This window comes from Dromaius novaehollandiae, chromosome 6 (genome assembly GCF_036370855.1).
Source record: "Dromaius novaehollandiae isolate bDroNov1 chromosome 6, bDroNov1.hap1, whole genome shotgun sequence".
Lineage (NCBI taxonomy): Eukaryota > Metazoa > Chordata > Aves > Casuariiformes > Dromaiidae > Dromaius > Dromaius novaehollandiae.
In genome coordinates, this window is record NC_088103.1 from 26,889,582 (window position 1) to 26,915,805 (window position 26,224).

Below are 26,224 nucleotides of genomic sequence, written 5' to 3' on the forward strand. Positions count from 1 at the left end.
TTCAGGACAACATGACATTTTTACCCAAGGAAGAGGTTCACTGCTATAGGCTGAGCTGTTGTATTCTTGGTATCTTGCCACAGTAGCTATCTATGACAGATTTTATAATTGGCCTAGAGAGATACCTTCTTTTTGGTTTTCAGACTGGTACCTCCTGGCTAGACTAGGATAGAACAGAACAAGATATTATGCTAAAATACCTTCAAAATATAGTGAAAACTATAGGGGAGGTACACATGCTCTTTAAAAAGTTAAAAAAACAAAGTATGTGCATAAGCCCTTTACAGAGCTAAGAATGTAATAAACTTGACTTTCTCTTTAGCGGTTGGGGAGAGGAAGGGTTGAATTTCACACCTACATTTAGATTCAGATGGACCACACAGAAGAACTTGCATACAAAAACACAAGCTTCTCCAAGAATACAGAGAGATAATGTTTTTAATCCCCTTTTGTATCCTGCTACCTTATTGGCACTGTGCAATGTATCCGCTTGCATGGGCTGATCAAAGCTCACACCGAGTTCTTCATTGTTCCCTGCAGCCCAGAAGGCTTCGCTGTTCTGTACATTGCTGGGCTCATACAGTGGAGTCTCCAAAACTGGCAAGGGAGGCTTTACACTGGAAACCTTAGGCATTGCACCAGGAAGCAAGGCTGCAGGGTTAATAGCTAAGTTAGCCTACAAAACAGAAAGAAAACACACACAGAAGAGAAAGATGTTAATGCTGCTCAAGAGAAGCATGGCCCCAGAGAAGCAGCAAGAGCTAGTGCATTTAGGCACTGAAGTTCTACTCCCAAAAATGCCTGGCCTCTCTCACACCTACTCACTTCTGTTTCCCATGTCCTGTGTCCCACTGTATCTGTGGAGAGCTCAACACTATTATTCTATATGGCTCTAAGAACAGGTGTTTGGTCTGATGTACTGTGGCCATGCTATGTAGCTCAGCATCCTGACTGAGGACAAGAACAGTTCTGACATTAGAGTGGTATTGTAATACAGGTAGTTATTAGCTTTTTCATGGCAGAAAAGGGGAACCCCCCCCCCCCAAGTCTTTGGGCATACTTAAAATAGCGCTGAGAAGAATAGCAGGTCAGAGAGCAGCCCACCCTCTCTCCCCTGCCAAACACAGAGTTAAATAGTGCAGTCAAGTCTGAAGGGGGTGAGTGGAAGGGAATAAAACATTGAACATGCAATACAGAAAAAGTAACAATGGACAGTAAGTAATCTGAATAAAAAAAAATCACAAGAGTAAGATAAGGAAGTAAAAAGATTTTGTTTCAGAGAGAGCCGTCAGTGAGGCAAGGAAGATTTTCTTTTTTGGAAGTCAAAATGCCAGTAAAGTGATTACTTGTAGCTTTCCAATCCGAGATGAGGGTTCTTTGGTTTTAATGGGAACAGGACCTGTAAATTTCTGCACAAAATTACACTGGATTAAACATCAGCTAAACAAGTTGATACCAGCATCTTCAACCAGATGATAGTTTGCATTTTAATATATCTATAGAAAGGAAGCAGTTCACTGCTCACTAGTTGCTTCTGAAGATACCTTGCTGTTAACACATACTCAACTACCAGAGCTACAGTCACTCAATATTGAGCTTCTTCTCAGTTCCCCACTAAACTTTTCTTTGCAGGTGTTGGCCCCATCTTCATTATAGCTTTTTCACTCCCCACTCCTTCTACTCAGTACTGTGCTTTGCCATCGCAACCCTCCAACTTCCATCTTCTCCAGGTGTCACATGGCACTCTCCTGTAGTTGAACTGAATCATAATAATCGCACTCTTTTCTTATCCCCCTCCTAAGACCTCTGAGGCCACATTGCCAGTTCGTGTTGTAACTGACATTTCTCTTTGTAACTGCCTATAATAGGGTCACAGACTTCAAGGAAACTCACGCAAAAGCCAAGGGGGCTACAAAGTTGTATCTCTCAGCCTGCAAGGAAAACGCAGCTTCAGAGACAAGAGAGCTCCCTTATAGGAAGCAGGCCATCAGTGCCACAAGTCAGACTAGCGGACTGAGCAAGAGCAGCTGTGTGGCCTGATGACATGGATCAATTCTAGGACTAGAGGATGAACCAAACCAGCTAAGGTGTTCTTCCAGGGCTTGCTCTCCACAGGTATGTGATTTATTATGGCTCTGAGCTGAGCTGTGTTGCCATGGATGTGACTGACCACTCAGAGCTCCCTCAGCTAGGTTGAAGTATCTAGGTATTTGTAAAGGTTCAGACACTGTTTTGGAGGGCTTTGATAGCATGACAGGGGAAGCCCACCATCTGAGAACAGAGATCATTCTCCAGTTACAAGCTTGGGAGATTCAGCTGAACCTCAGACAAGCCCTTATACTAGACTGTCAGTGGTAAAGAAAAAGGGAAGACTAGTGTGGTTCTCTACATCAAGGAGTACAGCACTTCAAGTGAAAACAGGCTAATTCCTAGCTCTACACACTAACCCTGTGTTCCTGAGCCTGAGGGGGATTTTCAATTACCACAGATTCGTGCTATGTGCCAAGAACTCCCTTCTGAGAAAGCATACCTGTCATTTAAAGATCACATTCACTCCAACAAACACTGGTGCTTCAGAGAAGAACAAGCAAGAGGTCAAATCACACCTCATTTTCCATCATACTGAACCCGACGCCCAGTTCTTCACTGCCTTGTATTTTGCTCTCATGCAAGGGAGCGGACAGTGAACAAAACACTGTCTCAACAGCATTTAAACCTCTTGTTGATACAAGTGCACCTACCAATAAGCAGAGACAAGTATGGCCACATGTTGCTGCATTTCTACAGCTTTGCAACCAACAAGGCCAGACATTAGTTTTGATCTTTTCAGGAGACTTATTTAAAACAAAACAATGCATAGCCCTTTTCTGTGCACGTTGTTCAAGGCACAAGGTTTAGGTACTTACCTCTGTGGTTTCTGCCTTCAGAGCTTCATCTTGTTTGGCACTTGAAGCATTTTCCAGAAGGTTACTGCTTTCCAAGGAAGGGCTAGTACTGGCCTTAACAACTGTTTTCTTCTCTGGTATTTTCTGAAAACATTAAGACCAGAAGTCAACACAAATAGGGGAAAAGTATGGCCTGCAGGACAAATAAAACCAAACAAGGCTTTTTACGATCTCACTTTCACTTGCACAGAATACTAGCCACATCTTTTAGCTTTGCAATGCAGAGTCATTGCATATTGGCTTTGTAATGACAAGGGGCTGTCCCTTCCCCTCCTTTTAGCCTACTCCGGCTTTTTTTGTCTATAGTAATTATATGTAAAATGAGTTTGGATAAACTTCCAAATGCATACACATTTCTCATACACAGGGCAGCAGGAAAATAAAAGCACAAAGCTAGCTAAGGAAAGCTGTTTCTTTATTTTCAAGCAGGCAGGCTCCATATACAACTGCCGAACTCTCCTTACTTAAAACCACTCCTTCCACAGTCCTCAAAGAAGGAACTTTCAGGAACTATTGCCAGTTTTCTAACCCAACTACCAACTGGAGATGTAAAAATAGATTAAAGGAAGAGTTGGCTTCGATCTAGTTAAACTCTAAATACATTTAGAATAGCAGCTCAGAACACATGTTAGAACTTTGAGCTTAGGCCATCTGCAATGCACGCTGGTTCATTACCACAGCTGCTCCCCTCTAAAAACAAGCCAGGTAACAGCCAGTTATCAGGAACATTTCAATACCACATTTGGTTTAATTCTAGTTCACCACCATTGGTTTAATTTAAGGCAATTTAATGACATAACTCATAGACCAAGGCTCAGGCATGTATGAATGACAGGCAAGTCATAATAACAAATGAAATCTCAGTTTCAAGTAGACAAGAACTGGACTCTGAGCCTGGATGAGCACAAACACTACGAAAGATGGAAAGTTTTACAAAGGAAACTTACATTTCTTCTGTAGAGGGACTGAACCTAAAAGTCAGGGCTCACGTAGTAGTTATTGGATTATTTTTATCATTATTAGCCAAAAGAATTAAAGTAGAAAGGAAAGTGAGTTATACATAGCCTGTAAGGAAGTCAACCTGACTTTTCTAGACTTGCATTGCCAGGCAGTTACAAGTTCAGTTCCCAAGATCAACGTTCTACCATTGGGCTAATGACCTGGAGCTTCTGCTCTGGATACACAATCAGAATTTCCTACACAAACCACTAAGCCTTTTGAGGGAAGAAAACAAAACAAAAACAACACACCAACATTTACTCCCTGGCTTTTTGCAGTAGAAGAGGTTGTTTTGAAGAAATAGATGTCTCGCCTTGTTATCTTTATAAACCTGGTAGACCTGTCTGTTTAGCTCTAAACTTTGTTTTGAAAAGCAACAACAGTAAATCTAAATCTACTCTAGGAGACTTCTCAGTGATATGGAAGTATGTGAATCTCAGGAGTTTTTGCTGAAAGCATAGCTATACCTTGAAGTAGCTGGTGGAAGTCACATGGAAAGAGATGGAGTAGAGGAAACTGTTACAGTCCTCACCCCTGAAAGGGTAACTGTACAGTTAGGCTACTACAGCAGAAATTAGAACAGGTTCATTTGAACTACTATAGAAGTGGTTCAAGCTCTTACTGCAGTGGACAAAGAGGGCCACATGATCACTTAATGCCTCAATGAAGGGACTGTAACTTTTTACAATTCTTTAACTTGGTTGCTAGTCATTAGCTATTTGTAACTTGGCAAAGCAGAGTGCAGATTTGCATTTATTGATACCCTTCCCACACTGCACACTGAGCCTAAAGAATCTCATTGCCCTCTGAAGCAGAGTAAGATGAAGTTTTCCCATCTCCAAGAAATCACCATCTATAAAACCAGACAGATCCTGAACAATACAAATACAATTCTACCACTCTGATTTCTGCTCAGGTGCGATCTCTTACACCTAAGCCAGTCCAGTGACAGACAAGGAGGAAAAGAATCCAATCCTCCCACCCCATCTTTGGGAAATCTACTGCATCTGTTTGCTCCCTATGTCTTCAGGGTCACAATATCCATTTCTGTTCTCTCTCTTAAAAAGACGAGATTTGTTAATCATGTCACTTCACTGCTTGCAGGAATACACATAGAAAAAATCCCTTCTGCACACTTCTTTCCAAGATCTTTTACAGAAGCCATTTACAGTAGAGGAGCAGATACCGGAGGCTTTGTTTTAGTAGCACTGAAGAGATCATCCTCATCGTCATCTCCAAAAAGCCCTCCTCCAGATGATGGCTTCACGATACGGTTTGCAGACTGAAGAGACAAAGGTGGTGGGGGGGGGGGGGGGAATGAAAAAAAAAAAAAAAAAAAAAATGTGTCACAGATCAAAAGCATGTCTCCTGCTGCCCACAATGCCTAAACTGATTCTAGCACTTGGCCCTCCCTGGAGATCAGTGACCTTTAAGCAGTGTCCAAAGAAGGACTACTGGAAGCTTCACAGGCTGCACACTTCAAAGACTGTTTTCAAACAAGAGGTTCAGAAGATAGTTTTGAACTCACCATGGATTTCTTGGGGCTGGCAAAGAGGTCAACATCCGGATCATTGTCCTTCTGAAGCTTGTGACTGAAGAGAAGCTCTTCGTCTTGAAAAACTCCAGTGCTTTTGGGATGGGTGCCTTTCTCAAAAGGCTGGAAGGAGAGAAGATAGGTCCACACAGTGAGAAACCCCCTCCCTAAGGAGGGCATCTAGTTCACAGGCTTATTTGGCTGGTAATAAGGCAGACCTGCAATTCACCTAAGGCTACACTACAACCCTGGTAACACAAATACCTGGTAATACAAACCATCAGTTTTAGTTTTTAGTTTGACTGAATTTGCAAAACATACCATACAAACGCTTGTATTACAGTCTTCTCATCAACAAGAACCACTAACCAAAATGTAAAGTTTTAGTTAGAGCCCTCTGCTGACTTGAAAAACTGCCTCTACTATTCACCATTTCTGCCTCTAGGGATGCGGAGGCAGGGAAGGTTTTCAGTGACTCCATGGCTGTTATATGCTGAATGCTTTCCAGGAAAGCTTTGAAGGACTTGGGTTTTCATAGTTCATAGGATAGATGTGGCTTCTTGCAACCATCTTGCAATGTGCCCCAAAACCACAACATACATTCACAACAGGTAAATGAATGTTCAGGTTAACAATCTGTTATCTCAGATGCAGCTAGAAACATGGATTTTTCTCTATCAAGAGCTGTCTCATTCAGCTCCAGGGATTTCTAAATAGAGTATGTAGAGCATTTAGGGTTGACAATTTACATTACACAGTCACAATATGGTGACGGAACCTTATGGTATACTGTAGTGTATAGTACGTGCTTTTAGACATGACTTCAAGTTTACTTGAACATATTTTTTGTGCATCTGCATTTGAATAAGAATGCTGCCATGGATCCAAGGATATTGCAGCTGAAGATTCAAAGCCCACCTCTTAATGACATATGCTAGTTCAAGAAAGCCAGAATACGGCAACTGAGGGGGGGGGAGGGGAAAGAAACATGCCTGCTTGAAAATAGAGTTAAGCACAGAATTTAAGATATCTCTAGCTGAAGCCAAGTCTGCAGGCATATATCAACCAAGCATATATCCATCAAAGAAAAAAAGAAAAAAAGAAAAAGAGAGAGAGGGGGGGGGGGGGGGGAATAAAGCACAAGACTTCAAACTCCACATCCTTCTACTTTCTAGTTCCTCTGACCTTGAGAGGTAACTGGGAAATGAGTTCTGTACAGCAAAGATCAAGCAGCTACACTGAAACATCAGTGAAGATTTTTTTTTTTTTTTGTACTGGCACACGCTAAAATGCTTTAGAGACTTTGTGGGAAAAGTTTACAGACAAAGGGATTCAGGATCACAGGGAAGGACAGGCACCAGTTCTCACCCATACAGTTTGGAAGTTTAGAAATAAAGACAGATTACTCTGCATTGCACGAAGAGAGGAGAGGGAAAAAACCAAGAGCGTTCCTAGAAGAGAAGAGGCAGAGAGGCAGAAATACTATTTCTTAGTGTCCCAGAACTTCCCTAGACTCACCACATCAATTTCTTTCTGTGCATTTGTAATGCCATCATCTTCCACTCTTTCTTCTTCCTCTTCCTCAAACAAGCTTAAAACTTTTTTAGCCTGAGTCTTGACATCTTTCTCCAGAGCTGGCGGTGACGTGGCAAACAGATCTGAATTACTGACTTGTTCCAAGGACGTTGCTGCAAAAGGCTCCAACTACAGTTAAAAAACAAAAAAAACCCCACAACGTTACACACACAGGCCAAGATTTAGCTCAGGGTTGCCCCAAAATGCTAAGTCCCCTTGGTTAAATACCAGCAGTGGTCAGAGTCTTGCAATCTAGTACCACAGCAGACAAATTCAATTCATTTCTCCTTACTAAACAGAATAGTAACATGCGATATAACTATTAACAACAGTAGATAATAGATAACCAAGAGACACTACAACAGATAAAGAAGGAAACACACTTTATGGTTCTGACGGAAATACAGGTTTCCTCTTGCACCCTACACCATAGTGCTATTGATAAGTAGCTTGCTGCATAAGCATTCCTCCCCATACATATACACACCAGGTTGCATCTGCTGCACAAGGCTGCACTCAGCAGCTTTGCTATTATCTCCAATATACCTAGTTCATGCAATTTGGGATTCTTCAGAGTGGGCAGCACTATCTGAACCCTAAGGGTGCTCACAAAAGCATAACGCATGATAACAGCACCCTGGAAATTCATCAGCTCTTAATTCCCCAACAATCACTCAGAAGCATGCCCAAGAGTAAGTTCTGCTGAAGCTTTTTCAATAATACAGTCAGGTTTCGTTTTGTAAACACTACTGCCCAGAAGAAATTCACAACTCTGAGAGCCACAGTTCCACAACTTTTACATTCATTTACATGAACCTCCTCCCCAAATGTATTTCCATCAGAACCATAAAGGGTATTCCCTTCTTTATCTATTGTAGTGTCTCTTGGTTATCCATTATTATCTACCATTATTAATAGTAATATCACATGATATGGTCATATCAGATGGTATGGTCAAACAATAAAGTTACTGAGCCTGATGCAAAACCTACACATTAGTATAGGCTGTCTGGTTTTTCAAAGAAGAGATCTGTGCATGTAAATTAAAGTTACCGCACTCAGTCTGCAAAAAAAGAAAAAGCCAACTCCTATCTATGCCAATTCAGAAACAACTTTAAAATATCATTTATTCAAATTGCTGGCTGGCTGGCTGGCCAACAAGTGATTTTGCAACAGCGAGACCAAGTCTTCTCTCCTTAGCAACAGGAGAGGCAGTCCAGAAAAAGAATTCTATCCCAAAGCAGTGAACGGATTTTTAAACTGAACCTTTGCCACGCTTCTGATTAATGTAAGAAAAATCCCTCACTTTTTCCTTTGTCTGCTGCCCTTCAACATCTGCTCCTCCAGACACAGGAACTGCTCCAGGCTCATCTAAACACCACGGCATATCTTCTACCTGTTTAGACTTCGCTGCATCTGGGACACTTTCCTTTGCCTCCTTCTCTTCTTCATTAAACAAAGGTGATGCTTGTGCTGGTTTTACTTTCTCCTGCAAAATTGAGAGTGATGTTGACACAAAACTGATGGGCATACAAGTAGTATATAGTCCTGTGGAACAGCAGGTTCTCAGCTTGCCATCTGCAGGGGTCTAGGACACTGGCAGCAAGCTTTCTCTCTCCTGCTTTATTCCATAAGGACATTCCAATTGTCAGTTTTGACTTTTAGTACTATAGGCCCTTAAGTATGGTTGAAGAGTACAGGAATCATCCTCACACTTAGAGTAGATGTTCTGGAAACCTTGTCCAGGTTACTGCACTGTCTCCTGTGACTGCCAGTAGCTAGACTGTGGCTTGGGCAGTTCTTTTTCTGTTCTCAGGCCCACACTCAACCCAACCTCAAAAGGGCAAGGGCAGAAGGAATGTTTATGGGCTATGACAATTGTTTTCCTGGTGAGCAGAAAGCTTGGGGGGGGGGGGGGGGGGGGGAGAGAGGTCCCATCAGACACAGCTGTATTAAATTTAGCATTCCTCCTATTCCAGAGCACCATTAGACAGATAGTACATTATAGGCTGAGCTCGTAAGAGACAGAATAGCATAAGCACCCTCAACAAAGGGCCAGTAAAAATCCTGTAGACATACTTGAATGGTCAGCTTGAATGGTAACACAAAAGGTGAAGTCCATCCCTTTTAGTGGCACTTTACAGCTCAGAGTTCTCAGAACATCCTCAGCAAGGGCTTTTAGCATAAGTTGAACAAATCTGGTAGTAGTGATCAAAGAGATTTTGAAGTCTCCATTAGGCTAAGGCTAGGGAGAAGTTTTACATGCATGAGTTCAGTCTGCCCTGATCCCATTCCAAGTTTGCTAGAACTACCATTGTCTAAAACAAGCTAGGCCTACACTTAGTACCTAGCAAGGAAGACACACTGTGAAAAGATTGATTAATAGCCAACATTAGATTTAAAAGAAAGGGGGAAGTACCACTGCAGTCTTAGCAGCTGAAGGAAGTAGCATTGATTGGGAGCTGAAGAGTGATTCTCCATTAACAGCATCATCTTCAAACAGCAGCGATACCCTCTGTGGCTTTCTTTGGCTGCAGTGAGGGAGAGAAGAAAAGTTGAAGATCAATGCAAAAGTTTCAGAAGCCACTCAATGCATCCATTTAAGAAGTATAACTTAGTGCTATCATTTGCAGGGACAGGCCCTAGATAAAGGACTCCTCACTTCTCAGCAATCCTACCACCCTCCCAACCTCCTCTGCACGGGCCTCTGGAGAAATGGAGAGGAAAAAGGCTCAAGCAGGATTCCTTATTGGAGGCAGTGAAATGAGGAGCCCAGTTTGACACTGGTGAGGAAAAAAAGCCACCCCACAGGTACAAGAGGGGTGAAAGAACCCAGCCCAGCCTGTTCCCACTCATGCATCTCTACTTCCTTCTCAGCAGCAGTAACAAGGGAGAACACTCAAAATGTGTCTGGCTCTGTCAGGCTTTGATGGCAATGCTGGGCTGTTCTGAAAAACTTCCCCCTTCCCCCATCAAGGGTTTTTACCTCTCTTTAGTGATTGCAAATAAATCCTCATCATCATCTTCCTCGAAAAGGCTTGTCTTCTTCACAGCTTTAGCCTGACTGATGGTGCTAGCTGGTTTTGCAGGGTCTTCTTTTCGGTCACCATCAGAAGGAAGCTTAGCTGGCTTGGAGACATTCCAGTGGTCCTTAAAAATAAGGAACTCTTAAGTTTCTTTCATCTTGGTCAAAGCCACTTTCACATCATCTCTACAACCAAAAACATTTCAGCACATTGGCAGTCCTTAAATTCCTCTACTGGTTTCATTTCCTGCCTTTCTATTAGCAACTCTGATCTGACATTTCTCAAGCTTTACAGAGGGACTGGCCTCCTTTTGGCACATGATATTTGTGCCACAAAACAGGGTACACACATTTTCCTATTATAGCTGCTCTCCAAAATTGAGGTGAGAATTGCAGGAGTAAGGTCACAGCTGGTCTGTGCCACTTAAAAAGTGTGATGTATGGGGAAACATAACACATGCCATTACTAGTGGGCATGAAGCTGCATTTCTTAGTTTCATCAACTTTTACCAGTACTTTTTTCTTTGGAGCTAGCATTTAATCAAGCCTACCTATTGAACAAGTTGAAAAAAAATCTACATTAGGAAGAAATATATTTCTGGGAAAGTTTTCTAGCTGACATGTTTTCTTATTCCCAGCACTTCAACTGGTTTGCCTCTTTCCTCATCTCTCTTCTCTTTCTGAAAGGGACTGGTTTGGGCTTGCCTTATTTTACATGAAGATAGAAATTAATGTCTTGCTTTATCTAATGGCACTATTAGTTGTTGAAAAAGCAGTTACAGGACAGATACTGAAATGAAGTCTAAGCAAAAGAACAGTTTTTTTGTTGAAAGTTCTGGATCCTACTGACATGAGTTAAAACAAAGACTTTCCAACCAAGTTTTTAATTACTCAGTGCCTTTGGCTTTTAAGTTGCAGGACAGCACCTAATCCCTTCCTAGTAGATATATGAGTATTCTTCCAGAGACTGGTCATGTTTAATTTCTCTCACCCCTAGTCTTTCAAAGGCTTACCTATCTAGAGCTTCAAAACTTTCTTCATAGTAATAAAAGCAACCTGAGGGAGCAAACCCATTTTCCTCTTTTATTAATTATTAGTATTTTATTATTAATAGTAATTACTAATTTAGTAAAGTCAGGTTTGTTGGCAGAAGCCTCCTCCATTAGTTATTCATTTTTCTGTAAATTACTTGGAAAATACTGATTATTCCTTCCACATGACATCTTGTTAGCCAGATCCTGAGTAATTTTGAGCCAAGACTGAAACAGCTTCCTCAGCCACAAAAAAAACCCAAAAAACAAAAAACAAACCACAAGAATGAAGCAAACATGGCATGTGGACACAGAACAGAGTTTTGCTGTGTGGTTTTAGTGCTGGTTCCTGTCTCAAGTTTTGTACTTTGTCCATTATAAAGCCTAGTAACCCCTTTCAAGCAAGTTCCACTCTTCAGTACCTCCTCATCACTGCTGAACAATAAGCTAGAGGCTTTCTTGAGTGGCTCCGACTGTTTTGTTTTCTCTTCCAGGGGTTTTGCCTGTTGCTTCTTGGCAGTCACCACACCAAAGAGATCCTAAAAAAACAGTAAAAAAAAAATTTTTTTAAATAAAAATTAAAAGCCAAAGCCAAGACGGAAAGCTCACTGAGAAGTCATCAGCATGCAAGACTGTTGCCATCCACTTCTGAGATAAGTCAGGCAGAGAAACAGTGTTTCCTGAACCCTTTCTGAAGGCAGTTAAGTGTGATGCAGTATAATGGTACAGGGACTATCACACACAGTATTTGATAGACTAGAAACCGCTAAGAACACAGCCTGGTTTTGGCCTACAGATTCTCCACCATAAGTCTTGACTAGCAGCCAAAAACCACTACCCTGCAATTCTATTGCGCAGCAGCTAAAACAACGGGGCACAGTTTCTGCACTTGTGTGATGAAGTGGGGAATAAATCCCATTCTAAGAGGATAGGCAAAGGGAAGCTGAACAAATACTACTGGGCAACAATCAAGGCTTTTCACCTGAAAACACCCACGCAGATTATTGTACATGTATCAAAATATATACAAGTAGATGCTGCGTTCTCCACCTAACATTCTTATTTATGCTTTTCTCCACCCAACTTGCACTTCAGTTCCATAACAGAACCTCCACTGCAGATACCAGAGACCTTAATCACATTGCAAAATGTTTCACCGTGCTGCCAGCTGCATCTGCAAATGGCCCCCACTCAGAAGAAAGGAGAGCTGGAAGCAGCCCCCTTCTGGAAAACAAACAAACAAACCCAAAAGAACCCCCCCCACACACACACATACTTTTATCCCTCAAGTTTGCTGACATCCCAGATCTTATAGCTCTGAAAAGACCTCCCTTTTGCCTCAGGTTATGACTATGGCATAAATTAACTCCCCTTGAAGACTGCAAGTCCAGAGTTGAAAGTTCTCTGGAGCATGTGCCTGAGAGAAGTGGGTACAAGAGATACTAATCCAGATTTGTAAAGTTCCTTGCATGACCTGTGCTCTGATCTCACTTGCTGTGCTAGATGCCATGATTCTTACTGAAACTCTAGAGAAAAGGAATTCACCAGCCATCACAGAGGGGAAGCAAGAAGTATTCCACACGAGTAGGTACCCCAGGACAGGATAAAACAGCTTCTCCAAGACCGTATCAATTCTATAGCTCAGTGTTCTCTAGCCATACCACAGGGATCATCTCCCTAGTTTAAGTCCAAAGATGAGATGCACCGACAGCAAAATTCTGAAGAGACAGCAAGAACCCAGAAGAGTAGCCACTCTCTTTCTGTCACAGTATGGTGTCCTCATGTACAGAACTGCTATACAATGTTAGAAGATAGATTTAGTGTTCTAAATTTAGAGCTCCAGTTATAAGCTCTTAGTGTTTTAAACCTGTGTTTGGATATTTTCTGCTGCATTTGCAACAGGCTGTCCAGGAAAGTTCACATACATAGGCAGTATCAGGAAATGGTAGTTACCTCTTCGTCGTCATCAAACAAGGAGAGTGAAGTTTTTGCCACGGATTTGTTGGTGGGGAGAGATGTTGCTTTGGATTTCACAGTTTTAGTTGATGAAAACAAGTCCTGCTCAAACCAAAGAAATGTCACTTTGCAAAGCAATGCTATCTGTTTTTCAGAACTCTAAATGTGACATTTGTGTTTTTCCTTTAGAAAAGGAGCGTTGTGTCCATGAAGTGGGGAAAGATTGTCCAATTCAGATGTACTGACCACTGACTCCGCTAGGGTCTCCCTCAGCTTTGCAATTAATTGCTAGCTTGAAGCCAAGGACACAAGATTACACACATACAGTCTTTCACGATTCTTGCTCTTGACTGGCTGTTCTTACCTCTTCAACATTTTAATTTACGCCTGTGTGGACACCACACAAGTTTGGATTTCTAATATTGGGGAAAGAGTTCTCAGAAATGTTACCCTTGGAGCAAGAAGAAACTTTCAGGAAGGCTGGGAGCAGAAGCCTGGGTGTCAAAGTTCCCAATCCTACAAATAAACAAGGAGTCCCCAGATACCAGTAAAGTCAGAGCAACCCAGATCCCAAGGAATTCTTCAGGGGTTTATTAAAGATACTCACTTCAGAATCTTCCTCATCAGAGAAGAGGCCCCTCTGTTTTTTGGGAGTTGTTTCAGTTAAAGGCTTGAAGTCCTCATTTGAAGACAACTGACTCTTTAGAATAAGTAAAAAACACTGCATGAGCACCCATTTAGAATGAATAAGGGCAGGCAAGTCACATCATCCTTTGTCCCTAGGAGGCACACTGCTGGCAGTGCTCAGCAGTCAAAGGAACAGGACACAAGCTTGTTACCACTGGTCTGGAAGTTTGACACTCATGTTCTCAGTGAGCTCCTCCACTGTAGCCAGAGCTATGCAATGGCTACTCCAAGAAAGCCCATAGGTCTCTCCTCCCACCACGACCATCACCTCTTCTCAACAGAAAGCCTATGCAGCAACTTATGCTAGGCCCCCTGGCGAGTTAAAGGAAAATGATTCCTTTAACAAGCTGTATTCTGTAAAAGAATAAGGCAGTTTGTGCCAACCAGAATTTTGTGTACTAGCACTGCACAGCGCAAGCCTGCCACCAGCTGTGTTGCCAGGAAGATTCCAGGCCTGAGCATTACTGTCAGCAAGCCTGGAGCGTAAAACAGCCCTCACTTCCTCAGATAGCAGGAGTGGTGCTGCTGAATCAGTTCTCATCCTCTCCTGGAGGAAAGCCAAGTGCTATGAGGTTAGAAGAAAGTCTTCCCAGCCTCCCAAACATATTTTGAATGGAAGCAGAAGCAATGGCATTGGACAATCCTCCCATCACCACTCCTGCTCCACAACAAAAGATACTCTTGCATTGCACCAGAACTAGAAGGTGGCTTTGGGTGATGTACTCAGGTGTTTCTCACGGGGCAATAAGAAGAAAGTCCTACAGCAATTTGCATTGGACATCTCCAGTGCTGTACACTTACCAGTTTGAGGGGAAAAGAGTCCCCTCTCATTATGTAGCTCCTTATGTTCACATACTCCTTGGACAGTGAAAATATGTATACATATATACACATATTTTACACACACATGCCATTCAAATTCAGTTCCTATCAGTCCAAATTTTGATGACCTTTGATGTGAACATACACAGTCTTTGATATAGAAACGAGGAGAATTACCACTGTTCTGAAAAGGAAGAGGAGTTGGGGTTGGGAGGGTCTCTAACTCTACGTACTCAGAATGGTATCTGGAATATTCTACAATTCAAGAGCTTTAAGCTGAAGAACAGCTTTTTGAGTATTCATGAAATATTGTACATACTTACACAGGACAGTGACACTTACCCTCCTCCCCCACAACATATACAAGCAACAAGTTACCAGCTAAGCTGCTACCAGCTTGTGGTTAGTGCACAAGTACCAACACATTATCTGCAGCACACAACTGTGCCTCCAAAGGTTCTCAGGCTGACATTCACTTCAGCCATGCATATAATGATCAATCTGTATTAACGGAGATTTCTTATGTTGTTCTCACTGAAGTCCTGCCTTAATAAGACTCCTCCAGTCACAAAAAGCCTTTAAGGAACCCAAAATTTGAGAAGCAAAACACATTTAAGGACCCCTGGAACTGTCTGGCCGTTGAAGACCCTACAAACTTAGTTCTGCATCTCAAATATGGAGCTTCCACATTGTTCTACAGAGAAAGACTAATTCGGCTGCTAAAAAGCAGTAACTTTTGCGTAGAACACTAGCCATATGACCAATTCCTATACTCTTACCTTTTTTCCCATGACTGTCTCCCTATGGCTTTCTGCTTCTTTAGTTGTGCTGGCAGCCACAGGAGGAATGACAGGTTTTTCCTTGAATAAGTCACCTTCGTCGTCGTCAAATAGATCAGATGTGGACTTGACTGCATTAAGAGACAAAACAAACAGGGAATGACTAGAACAGAATAGCCACTGCTGACCAAGACAAGATACTCGAGTTCTGAAAGAGATCATGCTCCATTTTTAAAAGTGACCAACTGAGATCTTTAAGAAAAAGAGCTAGGCAAGCTTACGGAGTGAAATACTGCTTGCCTGACAGCACTGGTAACAGACAATGCAGTCCATTAAAGTAGGGCTGTGGTCAGCTGGCACCTCTAAGTCCCTGAACACAGCCTTTCCCATTGGCTTGGCACCTCTAAAGGTCTAGAGCCTGCCAATATGGAGTGCTAAGCATGGGGACTCAAGACTGACTGAATAAAAAATTAAAAAAAAATAATAATAAAATTGTTTCCCTGGCCTAGATACCGTCTTAGAAGGAGCCTCCCAAGAGAGGAAGGTCAGTGGACAGCATGTATAAATAAGCTAACTCCACACCACTCTCAGCAGAAGAGTGGCCAAAAAAACCCCTACAGACAAAAAAAAAGAAAACCCCCAAAACAAACAAAAAAAACCCCAAACAACTCCCACACAGCCAGAAGTACCAACAATAGGGGACAGAAAGGTTAAATAAGAGTGGGAGAGCATAACCAGTAACACAAAGTGCTGGGTGTGAATTTTGTAATTCAGTGGTTCCTATCAGTTTGAATTTTCATGACCTTTGATGTTTAACTATCCACCAAACACATGGAGGTACCTGAATCTGGAGGCTTCTTAGTTGCCACAAAGAAGTCGTCGTCGTCATCATCAAATAGAGCAACTTTGCCAGGCTGTTTGGAGGTCTTCTCTGTACTCTGTGCCACAGGTTTCTTGGCTTTTTCCACAATTACAGAGGAATTAAACACATCGCTCCCACCTGCAGAACAGATGGGGAACACATACCCCCCCACCCCCAGATGTTATTGCAGGAGTTTCCAGAAAGCTAGACTTATGCCGCAATAACTGGAACCAGGCAGCAGCAGTCACAGCAACTTTTAAACTCACTCCTGAAACACTGCCTTACCAAAAGCACCAGCACTTCCCGACAGAGTCAAGTCACTTGCTCACAATGCAATCACTTCCTCCTCAAACCTATTTGTCTTCCCTAGGATCACCAGCGAGGTTCTGTGTTAAAGCTAGGAGACCCACCAGTCCCACACCGTGGTCTGGATGGACTTCCCAACCAGAATCTTACCTTACAAACCAGTAAGCCACACCACTGTGGACAAGTAACAAAAAAAATGGCGAGATGCTTGAGGAGAGAGGAAGACAGATGACAGAGTTCTCCTAAAGAGGAGTACTTGTCCTTGCAAAACCACTAGTACTACTGCAGTGTGAGGCTGAGTCTGGCTCCGAGATTCCCGCATACTTCAGATACAGCAGTGATCAAGATGGAGTAACCTGATAACAGCCAATTGTACTGCATTTGGTGTGAAAATGTTCTGCTTCAGTGAAACATAATCTGGGTAGGCTGTCTGCAGACAAGATTTTAAGCTGTTTTGCTAAAATCAGCAGTCTGTCTTTTTGTTTCTTGTTTATAGATGTTTGGGAATGGTGAACAAAAAAGACTAATTGAAACACTGGTAGAAAGAGTAAAACAGCCGCTGTTTGGTGAAAGTCAGCAGATTGCATGAATTTTGAGCATTCACAGCCACAGCTTATTTTAAGAAAAAAAAAAAAAGCTCATCCAGTTACAAAGTGCCACAGGATTTACAGGAACACAGCCATAGAATTTGGTTAGCTAATTGTTCCTAAAAAGTTCCTAAACAAACCATTCACTGAAAATTTGTTCATCAAGCAAGTTCAAACAGCAGATGAGCCTCAGTCTTGATCTCTCTCTGGTGACTTTAGTCTATTGTCTACAAGTTACTCAAGGGAACAACTGAAGACTGAACAAATGATATATATAACTTAATCACTGATGAACTGGAACACAGTATTGTGATGAACAATACACAGTACCAGAATTATGTGAAATTCACTGCTTATGCAACAGTACCTCCAAGAAAGTCACAATTTGCCATTTTAAAGTTTTCTACCAAGTCTTATAATTATGTAGAACAATCACTGCTGATACCCGTCTCTGATCCTGGAGTAAAATGGCTATATTTTTATCCTTCCTACTCTAAGAAGCATGCTGACTGAGGGCTCAGTTAACAAAAATCATCTTAAAACAGACCGTTCTTAATAAAGGACAAAACTTAAAAGGTGAGGTAATTCGCACTAATCAGGCAAAGACCCTAGACAAAGACAAAAATTACTGCAACACAGTAGATTCAAAATGACTGAGGATATGTTTTTTTGCTGCTCAGCTTTAAATCAGATAAGGAACAGACTTCTTCGCACAAACTTTTTTAGCTGCAGGTTGTAGATCTGCTCCCTCTCCATGTAGGGAGATCTTCCTAACCAGAAACAGAAAAACAAGAGTAGTTTTGTTTACCTGTGTCACAAAAAAGAAAAACCTCAAGTACTGGTGTTTAAACTGTTCTCTGCTAACCTCAAGAGAATATAATCAAATCTCAATGATGAAAAATTCATGCATTTTCTTCTCAGAGTATGGAGGGAAACTGTGACTTTGTATACTAGACATAAACAACATCATATCAGTCCAAGTGACACACATCCTTAAAAGTAAACTAGCATAATACTGGAAGCCGACAGCAGCTAATATTTGTCAATGATATCTACTTTCAGAGCTCTGACAGAAGCTTTATTATCCAAAAAGCATGCTGCAGATTAGGCTTAGCACAGTAGAAGCACCTGTATTTGTCATTAAGCGCATGATTGAGCAATGCAGTGCTGCCATATTTTGATATTTTTCTTCTTTAAAAATGCCTGAGTACAGTTTAAAGAAAACAGCATTGCGTGCATGAAGCAATTTGCTATTGAATGAATCATACCTGGGAACAGAGACACTGCACCTGCAGGAACTTTCTTTAAGGACTTTGTGGAGGATGCTGAAATCACAGGAAGTACAATACAAACCAAGAACTTAAAGATGGATGCATTTGCTTTATGCTGTCCAAGCCTTCAGAATTCTACCATAGAGAGAACAATCTGAGAAGTCTTCTGAGCTCCATTTTTTTGCTCAACAGCCCAGAAGTCTTCAGACACTCACCTGGAACTTCTGCTTTTTGCAGATATGTATCAAAGAGTCTAGCTGTTTTTGCTCAGTTAAAGTTTGCCTATGACACTGAAGCTTATACATATGACATACATCTACACAATAGCATTATTTACAAGAGTTCACATTCACACTTTCAATACCTCCAAAGCATTAAGCGACTTTGTCTCCCAGCCCGTATCTGAAAATTCAACAAGTACAATGCTTCAGTAAAAGCAGCTGTGGTACAGAATGTGTGTGTGCATGTCAGATTCCTTAGGAGTCTAGATATGTAGCTAATGTGAAACTTAAACATGCATTAATCTAATAGAAGAAATCTTGCCCCTGCTTAAACCCACCACTGGAGTCTGCAAAGCATTCCTCAGCAACAGGAACTCAATGCATGCAATAAGCTCTGGCAACACCAGTAAGGCCATCTTTTCAACTCCAGAAGAGAACATGTTTGCAAGAGAGAGATCATAACAAACAAACACTTAGGTTTAAAATTCAAGGAAAAGATGTTGGCAACTCTCTTCTATTCCCCAGTCTTGACAGAGAACAACTGCTTCCCCAGACTTACTAGTTTTGGCACAAAACACTAGCTTCTAGCTGTGATAAAGCACAGCATACACAGGATTACAGAAAGCAAAAACTGGTTCTTACCTTCATTTATTGGAACTCGCTCCTCTTGCTCTTTTGATTCTTCTCTTTTTGGTGCTTCAGCAAAAAGATCACTCTGATAGTAGATGAAGGGGGGTTAAAAAAAAGCAGTGAATTTGCCAATTGTAACAAAAAGCAGAAACATCTATTTTTACACCTAAAATAACCACTTTAAGCCAAGACAGGGGAGGTAACCACCACTCCCTTCTTAAAAGGATGTCTGCATATATAAACTTAAATGTAGCTACTCAAGCAAGTGTTCACTTGAGTGCACACATTCAGAAGAGCAGTTTTCTACCCTTTAAAATTTAGTTTACCCATTAATTTACATTGATTGTCAGTCAGTTCACTGCAGAGAAGGAATGATGTTTTATTTGCACATCTATAAGGGTTTACACCAATTATATAACTGATTAGATTCTGGTTACACACCTTTCCAAGCTTCCCTATTTAAGATTATCCAGTAAGGTTCAACAGAAGATTTCAGGACAGGACAAGCATAAATATACCCCTAAACTTAGTATGCACAAGATAAATGATTTATATCGTTCCAGGAGACTCCAGGACACTAGTGTGATGCAGGGATATATAATTATAGCTCAAGTGTCTTGCAAGACAACACACTCCTACAAAAGTCCTTGAGAACCAGCACAGGAAGATGACACAGGTTTCCCCACACAAACATACACAACAACAAACTCTTACTGCAGCTGAACTGAACCAAGACCATTCTTCCTACATGCAATCCCAGGAGAAACTGAAGAGCTGCTCCCCAGGTTTTGTGCCCAGGTTGCAGCTGCCCTGTGCTGATAGCTCAGCTGAATCCCTCTGAAGAGCACAGCCTGGATTTCCAGGTATCCTGCAAATCCAACAAGTACTGACCACTCAGTTTCTGGACAACCTCCCTCTTACAGGAAGTTGGGTATTAAAAGTTTTAAGTTAGCTCCCTGGAGACTCAAAGCACATGTCTTCTTATAAAGCTTTGTGGAAAAAAGAGCAGTAATACTCAGGAAGCATGAGGAGAAAGGGTGGACAGTGGCAGGGATGTTTGTGAGTTATTGCATGTTCACCAGTGACTATCTGCCAGCTGACCTGCTGTGGCTGTCTTCTATACAGTGAGGCCTCCTCCACACTACAGGTAACTGAAGATAAAGTTAGCTGTCCTAACTGATTAGCTTTCAAGTTTTTTTTTCTTTAAAAGAAAAAAAAAAAAAAGAGACCCCACAAATGTATGCAGGCAGGCAACTATCACAGACAAATCTGCTTGGCTGTCCTGTGTCCAACAGGATGAGGACAGTAGTCTTGGCTATAAGTAAATAAGATGCTCTCATGATAGCTTTATCTGAATTCACACTGACACAAAGCTGGTCTGCAGCACTGGACTTTTTTTAATGATTGCTGCCATAAAGGAAGCACATTAATATTTTCCAACAAAAGACGCAGGAAGTGTTTTGAGCAGGAAGTGTTGCATACAGCTATCCTTTTCCCTTCATGCAATGCCCCTGTCTGGTGCTTGCTGGATATATTTCAGCAAATTAGCACATTAAGCTTGAGGTCAGCAGTACACGAAGTTTCCTTTCAATTTTCACATAACAGCCTCAGTTCCAAGGAACACTTGACTTCCATTCCTGTAGCCGTGACTAGAAATGCAAGATCTTGCAAAGTCAGCAGTATGGCTGCCATTCTGAACCAAGCCTGATCATTTTTAACAGCAGCTGCATGATGAAATCAGAGGCAGTTATTTCCTTTATAACTTTACTGTCATACTCTTAAAACAACTTATTAGGTACCCATAATACTGGGTTTCCTTCCCCCTTCACCTGCACAAACAACTTCCAGTCTGTGCTGGACAATCTGGCATAACTGTGATGCTAATAAAAGGACAAAGATGCACTTAATGTTATTTCCTCATCAAGTCAGCTACAGATAGATAGCATAAGAGTAAGCTTAAGGTGAACTTTCCTTGCCAGTGCAGGTAATCCTGGAACTGTACAATAGCTAGAAGAGCGAGCATAACATCATTGCTCTATGCTTTCAATAACAGAACAGAGAAATCCAACAGTATCACTGTCCAGATGCAGTCTGTGGAAGATAAGATGTGAAGGACATTGTGTTCTGTTCCCCCTCAACCATCTCCCAAACTCAAAGAGAAAGAATGGCAAGATTCAGTATTCTCACAGACATTTGAAAAGAAATCTTGTTTGCACATAAACAGACTGCATGATTTCTGGCTTTTCTCTGTAGGAAAAAGTGATGTGCTGAGTAAGCTCTGCTGGAATCAGAACCTCCCTAATGTAATGCTATGACCATCTCTATCAGCACTACCACAGAAGAGAGGACATGGGACCAAAAAGAACACAAGTAGCTGGCTTGCGTGGTTCTTTTTCCAATTTGAAAGCTACACTGTCCCAATATGCTTGAATGCTACCCAGCAACAAAGAGCTATTTCCTCTCCCTACCTTCCAAAGGTGGGAATCTGTGTGGGTTTTTTGTTTGTATGTGCGTGTTTTTTTTGTTTTGTTTTGTTTTTTTTTAAGCCGGGGACACACAGGGATCTCCACTGCCATTCTCTCTAGTGTTCTCACCTCCTCATCGTCATCAAAGAGGCCTGTCCCACCACTGAAGAGGCCACCTCTGGAACCGAAAGGCGTGAAGTCTTCGTCAGTCAGCTTGGGAGGCTTGAAGATGTCATCTTCATCATCTAGAAAGCACAAGAGCCAGGAGCTGTGGTGGGACTGATCAAGTTGCAGGAAAGGGGATTAAGAGAGAACCAGAATAAATACTTGCTCTTATAAAGATGACACACACAACCCACTTTGTCTACAGCAGCTTCTCCGTATGTGGTTGCTCCACAAGACCACATTTGAGGAGAAACTCTCGCTATGCCTGTTTCTCTGACCTTGTTTTACAAGCAGAACAGAAACATAGGATTTGTGTACGCTTACCCTGAAGGGTGCCTGGTGATATCCCACCCAGCTTCTACAGTATATACACTGCACTTTCCCAAGCAGTTCCTTACAATTCAGCTAGCAATTCAGAGGCAAAGAGAATGAAATCCTACCATCAGATGGAACTCTAACTTCCTTCTTCTCTTTCAGATTTTTCCTCGTTTTGGTCTCCGATGACAGGGCTTTAAGAAAAACAGTTCAAAGCACAAACAAAATAGTCCATCTTTACCTGTGACCTGTGATCAATCCATGATAAGAAGATCTAAATAACCAAGCCAAGCTGATCTACATGTTTTCCTATGTATCAGCCTACTGAAACAAACCTATGAAGTGCAGCTTCTGAAATTGGAACTTAGCAATGTGATGGCATCATTCAGTCAGACACTATGGGTTCAGCACAGTTGCCCACATACAGACAAGTGTCATTTGAGATGCCTGATGGTAATGCAGCACTCCAGATGGTACAGATCCCAGAGGGCATACAAAACTTTTGAGCATCTCAAATGGCTCAAAGGGCTTGATTCAATTATCTAAGAAGGTGAAGACAGTTTTATTCCCTCTCTTCTTATCCCCACAAGATTATTTCAATGGACAGAAGATTTCCCCATAGCTGAAAAAGGCAGTAAGCTTGTAGGTTTTATACTGATACCCACATATCTAACTTGATTGTTGGAATGGAGCAAGAACAAATGCACACTGTTCTTGACTGTTCATGCTCACTAAGCTACAGGTCAAAAGCAGGCTCACAAACACTTGCCAACTCAATTTCAGACAGCTATATACAACTGTTATTTCACTGCACAACTAACTACTTGAAATAAGTCATTCCCTGTTTGAAAGCCGAGTAAAAATAAATAAAATACTTAGACTTAAATATCACTGAGAACACTAGCAATGAAAATTCCTCAAAAAATGCAGTATATTTAATCCACAAAGTGGAAAGGAAAAAAGCGTGAAAACACCAAGCTATTGTTTGGCAGGTTTTTCATTTCAGAGCTCAAGGAAAGAGACAACAGTGGCCAATGGCTTCCAAATACTTACCTGAAACAGGGAGAACGTACATGTGGTCAAACATGCAGTTCTGCATGCTGAGGGAAAATCAGGTTGGAGAAAACTCTTTTCCATTAGCATGTGTGTGGGGGGGGAGTGATTTTCTCACCAAATCAGCGAGTTTTCCACTATAACTCCTAGTGAAGTCCAATTTGTTCCTATAAGTTATGGCCAAAATGCTTTTTTATAGCATGAAACTGTGTGCATTGTAACTACAGACTTTAATCCCTCTTTTTGGTCTTTTACCCCTCATACAGGCAAGAATAACAGATCTGCATAACTTCACGTACTGTTACGTGGGCTCTCCTGACTGACACATTCAGGAGTCCCCCACTATCTCACAAGCACATACTGAAACTGAAGAGTTATCTTACATGACCGCTCTTCATCCTGTTTGACTGGTACTTCTCCTTTGATTCGGGCTGCCAGCTCGTCTGCAAAGGATGTTGGCTTTTTCTTTTTCTGAGGTGGCAATGGAAAAAAAGAACATCATATTCTTTATATGCAAACCTGTTAACAGCTTGGTGAGGAACAAAGTGATGTACAGATGAAATAAAGATATTTAAGCTCCAAATACTTAGCCATCTAAACCAACAAATCTGATTATTCCTGGGAATAGAGGTAGAGTTCCCAGAAAAAATTACTAGCCCTCCACACTTCCAGCTCATTCCTTCAGGCTGATTACTGCAGATAGCAGTGCTGGTTCAGACCAGATACAAAGAAAGGGACTTCATACCACAGCACTTTTTTTCTTTTTGGACAAAATAAAGGGTCTGTCTTAACATTCTTATGAAATACTTCCCTTCCCATTACACAGCTGCAGTTACAAATACTATGCCTCATCTGTGCAATTTCCTGCCTAGACTTTGACTGAAGCCCTCAGAAGAGGCAATGCAGCTTTATATTAAGAAGACAATTAAGAGATTACACAGGCATCAAGAAAAACAAGCTATTTCTAATCCTTTATAGACCCATAATGCTCAAGTGTCTTTCTATTTTGAGAACAGGACAAGCTGGAAGTATCTACCGCACAGAAATGCAACAGGTAATTTTTAATGACCTTTTAAAGGCAGCTTTGATGCCAGCTTGGGGTGCAGGAGTCCTCCATTTTACAGGCAAAATGACTGAACAATCATGTTAAAATACCGTACAAGTTCCTTACAGGCCCTCACTACAGGACCCCATCCTAGGTAACTAGGAGCTTCATTATAACCACACTAAAGCCAGACTTCTTTCATGAGGGAAATCAAATATACCCTCTCAGAGCAGCAGCAATTACTTACAGGCCTTGCAGTTTCATCTAAGTCTCCATCTTCATCTTCCTCTTTTTCAGAGTCAAAGAGATCACAGCCATCATCATCATCTTCATCACTCACCAGTGCTGTCCTCTAAGAAACAATAATACCCGATTGCATTCTCCTGAAGTTGGCATACAAAGACACAAGCACAAAACTCCATCTGCTTAGATAAGATATTCAAAGCAAACTTACTGAGAGGAGGGAAACATTCAGTCAATTTGGGGTATTTCACAACCCTTGGGGCAAGGAGAGAGTGCCTCCAAGCAACTGGTTCTATTCTCCAACACATCCCTATGCTGTGTCACTGAATGTTTCTGGATCAGAGACACTACCTTAGGCACTAAGGAACTCCTCACCAGCAGTGCGCTGCTAGCATATACAAGCCTGAACTTGCTTTGGCTGCGCAGCTTCCCTTAGTTTAACAACTGTTCTCCTGTAAAGGCCTAGTATTTAGCCTTAACTCAGGAATGCTGAGTTCAACTGGTGTAAAAAGAAACAAACAAAAAAAACCCAAAGAAAGACTATATTGTCTTGAGCTAGTCTTAATGTGGATAGCAGAATGACAGAAAATACATGTTCCTTACTTCCTGCATTAAAAGTCTAGAATTTTAACTATAGATACAATACCACCACAGGACCCTAGTTGCCCTGGGGTAGGTTCTTTGACCTCTGATGGCTCCAAAGTTATTTCTGAGGAAAAGGGACATCAGGCAATGCCATCCCACATGCTTGCAAACATCTCTTTAAGCCCAGCTCAGGTTCAGTTTTGTAATGCCAGTGCCATCTGGTCAGGACAACCTATCCACACGAAGTTAAAAAATCAGGCTTAACCAGGTCTTTTAATAGTTAAGTTGTCTAAAATTCTTATCTCCTCTTTCCTGCATCCTCACTGTGTCACAAGTCTTTCAGCTTGTACCAGGGTACCGTACCATCTTTTGGTCATCTTCACTAGGATTTCCAAATTCATCATCTGATTCCTGGAACACAACAGATCCAAAGACAAATATCACACATTACCATGTCCAGCGGTTAAGGAAGAGGGCTTGCAAGCTCTAAACTTGCTTAGTTAGTTAGACATTCAGATCACTTCACTGCAGCCTACTCAAGCAATTCTTTTCCCTATAACTGACCATCTTCTATGAAGAGAACTGGCTAAAATATCATTGATTTAGCAAAAGAGAGAGTTCTGTCTGAAATGGCAGCTGAGTAACTCAAAAGTGACTTAACTTTAATTGAAAAAGGACACCAAAAGCAAATTCCTCAGGAAAAGGAGTGCTCCCATAGTATCAGTTAGAAAGCAGAGACATCCCAGTCAAGGCAGGCAAAACATAGTCCAAAGCAGCAGATTTTATGAGGCAATGCCTGGAGGCATATCACTGACACTTGTTAAACTTTTAAAATTGTTCTTGTTATTCTCCATCCCATCCTTTGTAATCATAATTTACAACAGACATTTTCTTGATAGACAATTCTTGATAAGCATCTGGTTTGTTTCACTAAAAGTAGTTAAACTGGAATAAAACACATGAGTAAAATCCTCTGATATAGACAGCAGTTAGAGACAATACCTTTATTGCTCTTCTGAAAGGCTGCAGAAAAAAAATTACTTCATAAGAATAGTTATGGGAAATACATAGTTCCAGTGGGGCCTCAAGACAGTACTGAAAAAGCAAAAGTAGCTAATGGCCT

At 41.5% G+C, this 26,224-nt stretch overlaps 1 protein-coding gene across 6 annotated transcripts in view; it reads right to left on the minus strand.

Annotated features, from left to right (window-relative positions):
- The window catches only part of LOC112990664 (WASH complex subunit 2A-like), a 38,017-nt gene that overhangs the window by 7,126 nt on the left and 4,667 nt on the right, over positions 1-26,224 (minus strand). Inside the window, exons 8-28 of one of the 6 annotated variants that reach the window (XM_026112538.2) lie at positions 25,465-25,512; positions 24,521-24,625; positions 23,612-23,699; positions 22,301-22,369; positions 21,825-21,940; positions 19,243-19,315; positions 18,377-18,433; positions 16,195-16,353; positions 15,354-15,484; positions 13,673-13,765; positions 13,063-13,167; positions 11,532-11,648; positions 10,040-10,203; positions 9,473-9,584; positions 8,360-8,542; positions 6,997-7,182; positions 5,473-5,601; positions 5,131-5,226; positions 2,907-3,029; positions 1,347-1,409; positions 464-676 (exon numbers count right to left, since the gene is read on the minus strand). In XM_026112538.2, coding sequence (XP_025968323.2) covers positions 464-676; positions 1,347-1,409; positions 2,907-3,029; positions 5,131-5,226; positions 5,473-5,601; positions 6,997-7,182; positions 8,360-8,542; positions 9,473-9,584; positions 10,040-10,203; positions 11,532-11,648; positions 13,063-13,167; positions 13,673-13,765; positions 15,354-15,484; positions 16,195-16,353; positions 18,377-18,433; positions 19,243-19,315; positions 21,825-21,940; positions 22,301-22,369; positions 23,612-23,699; positions 24,521-24,625; positions 25,465-25,512 — 2,430 coding nt within the window. The remainder of the gene's footprint in view (positions 1-463; positions 677-1,346; positions 1,410-2,906; positions 3,030-5,130; positions 5,227-5,472; positions 5,602-6,996; positions 7,183-8,359; positions 8,543-9,472; positions 9,585-10,039; positions 10,204-11,531; positions 11,649-13,062; positions 13,168-13,672; positions 13,766-15,353; positions 15,485-16,194; positions 16,354-18,376; positions 18,434-19,242; positions 19,316-21,824; positions 21,941-22,300; positions 22,370-23,611; positions 23,700-24,520; positions 24,626-25,464; positions 25,513-26,224) is intronic. The other 5 variants (XM_026112541.2, XM_026112540.2, XM_026112539.2 and 2 more) reach the window with 5 other exon arrangements.